A 2,309-nucleotide genomic window follows, 5' to 3' on the forward strand; every position below is an offset into this window, starting at 1 on the left:
GGTTGGGGCTTCATGGGGAGAGTGGGTCCTGGGACTGCAGAGGGCTGGGGAGTCAGGGTTCCATGGGGACTGTGTCAGGCTGGGAAGATGGAAAGTTCTGGAGTCAGAAGGTGCTGGTGATTATATCACACTGTGAGTGGGTTCAAGGCCCACTGGATGGCACATTAAAAAGATAAAGCTGATCAGCTTTATGCTGTGTTATTTTGCTACAATTCTTTAAAATACAGAAGTTATCTTAAAGATAAAAGAAGAAGGAAAACACCTCTCTGCCTCCCCAGGAAGAGTTAAGTTCCTGGACACTAAGAAGCACCAGGATTAGGTCCCTACCTCTGTCCCCACAGGAATACTGTTTAGAAACTTTTTTTTAAAGACGGGGTGCCATCATGTCTTCTAGGCTGGGCTTCAATGACACAATCACAGCTCAGGAGATCCTCCTGCCTCAGCCTCCCAAGATTCTGGGACTACAGGTGCCACCACCATGCCCAGCCTAGCAACTTTTTTTGTTGTTGTTGCAGTTTTTGGCTAGGGCCAGGTTTGAACCCGCCACCTCCGGCATATGGGTCTGGTGCCCCACTGCTTGAGCCACAGGCGTCGCCCCAGCCTAGCAACTTTTTAAGTTGCACCCCTGGCCTCAGAGGGGGCCAGGACACCCACTCTGTCTTTGCAGGTGGGACTCCATGCTGGGTTTTCAGGGTGCTCCTGACCTGATTCCCCACAGACATGACCATGCTTCTGCCTGCTAACCTCTTGCACAGCCCTTCCAGGCCCAGGGGCCAGGTGTGTCTCCTCTTCCAAGGCACCCTCCCTCGTTTCCATGGCTCCCAAGCCATCTCTACCGAGGGATCGATGGACTGTCCTCATCCTAAACTGGCTCAGAAGCTTCTCCCTCGTGGACACTAGCTCCCAACTCGAGGGCACACTGCATACACCTGCCAACTGGCTTCTGTGGCAGGGCTGCCCGTGTGCCCAGCACAGCCTAATCCCGCCCATGCCTGCCCCACCCTCACCGACAGAGCAACCACTGACCTGAGTGCTGGGTTGCTGGAAGGATGTTTGTCATCTTGTGGGTCTTCCTCCTGAGCACCTGCAAGGAAGCTTTGCAGAGGCCCGAGGCGCTGGAGGGTGCCGAAGAGCCCAAGGAGGCACAGCTACCCTGCCACTGCACCTGCGCCCGGATCTTGTCCCTCAGCTTCTCCAGCCGTGGGTCGCTCTTTCTGGGCTGCCGCTGGGGCCCCAAAATCTGGGGCGGCCTCTCCTTCCAGGACCCGTGGAGAGGCACACATGCCTCGTGACCCCCAGAGGAGCCAGAGAGGCGGCCTGATGACACGGAGCTGTCCCCATCCCTGACCTCCTGGCCTGTGGACCACATTGGCAGCCTGCAGGACTTCCCCCAGGGGCCTAGCTCCTCAATGTCGACAGACTGGGCCACGTGGGGGACTGCCCAGGGTGGGCCTGGCTGCTGGGAGGGCCCTGACCACCTCGGGGCAGCCATGAGGTCATCTTCAGGTGCAGACGGATGGAGCCCGTCCTCCCTTGGGAGAGAGCAGCAAATGTGCCAGTCAGTCAAGGAAGCCCCATGGGGCCCCCACACCCCTGCTCCCTGCCCTTCTGGCTCAGAACACCCACTGCCTGAGAGGGACAGAGGGGCCTGGCAGATGCCAGGACATCCTCTCAGATTCTGACCACAGCCCTTTGAGGTAGGTACCACGACCAGCCTGATTTACAGATAGGGAGACTGAGTGGGGAGGGGCCACATTGCCCACCAGAAGGCATATGGCAGGGCAGCCCTGGGCACCCCAGCCCCATGCCCATGCTCCCCTCACCCAGCTGGCTGCCCTCTAGGAAGTGTACTAAGCATGTCACACACTCGCCTGGTCCACACAGACACTACCTGGGCTCAGTGCCTGCCTTCCAGCCAACTGTTCTCCTCAGGGCCCCGAGGGAGAAGGGGCCCTGCCTCTGGCTATCACCGGTGCATGGCTGGGGCGTGTCCCTCCGGTAGGCAGGCAGCAGGCCCAGGAATGGGGTTGGCATGGCCGAGAGGGGTAAGCAGGTGCCAGGCAAGCCCCGTTTTGCTTTGCCCTACGTCTGGTGGCCGTCACATGGCAGCCTAGAGGTCTACAGCCTGGCCTCTGCCACTGCTGGGGACCGGCTGGCCACTGCCCGGCTCCGGATGCCAGCCCGTGCCGGTCCCCTGGGCCACGATGGAAACCCTCGGGTCAGTCATTGAAACTGGGTGGGCACAGTGGGCTGCCTGGCACTGGGCTGGCAACAGCCGGGGGCCTACCCAGTGAGCTGCCTCCTGGGGC

The 2,309-nt window shown here is 60.0% G+C and overlaps 1 protein-coding gene across 1 annotated transcript in view; it reads right to left on the minus strand.

Annotated features, from left to right (window-relative positions):
- Positions 1–1,986, minus strand: part of CCDC187 (coiled-coil domain containing 187) — an 18,901-nt gene extending 16,915 nt beyond the window's left edge. Inside the window, exons 1-2 of the mRNA XM_023516094.1 lie at positions 1,866–1,986; positions 1,027–1,500 (exon numbers count right to left, since the gene is read on the minus strand). Coding sequence (XP_023371862.1) covers positions 1,027–1,492 — 466 coding nt within the window. The 5' untranslated portion in view covers positions 1,493–1,500; positions 1,866–1,986. The remainder of the gene's footprint in view (positions 1–1,026; positions 1,501–1,865) is intronic.
- Between the last annotated feature and the right edge of the window lie 323 nt (positions 1,987–2,309).

Source organism: Otolemur garnettii, unplaced genomic scaffold (genome assembly GCF_000181295.1).
Source record: "Otolemur garnettii isolate 467f Iridium unplaced genomic scaffold, OtoGar3 scaffold00087, whole genome shotgun sequence".
NCBI lineage: Eukaryota > Metazoa > Chordata > Mammalia > Primates > Galagidae > Otolemur > Otolemur garnettii.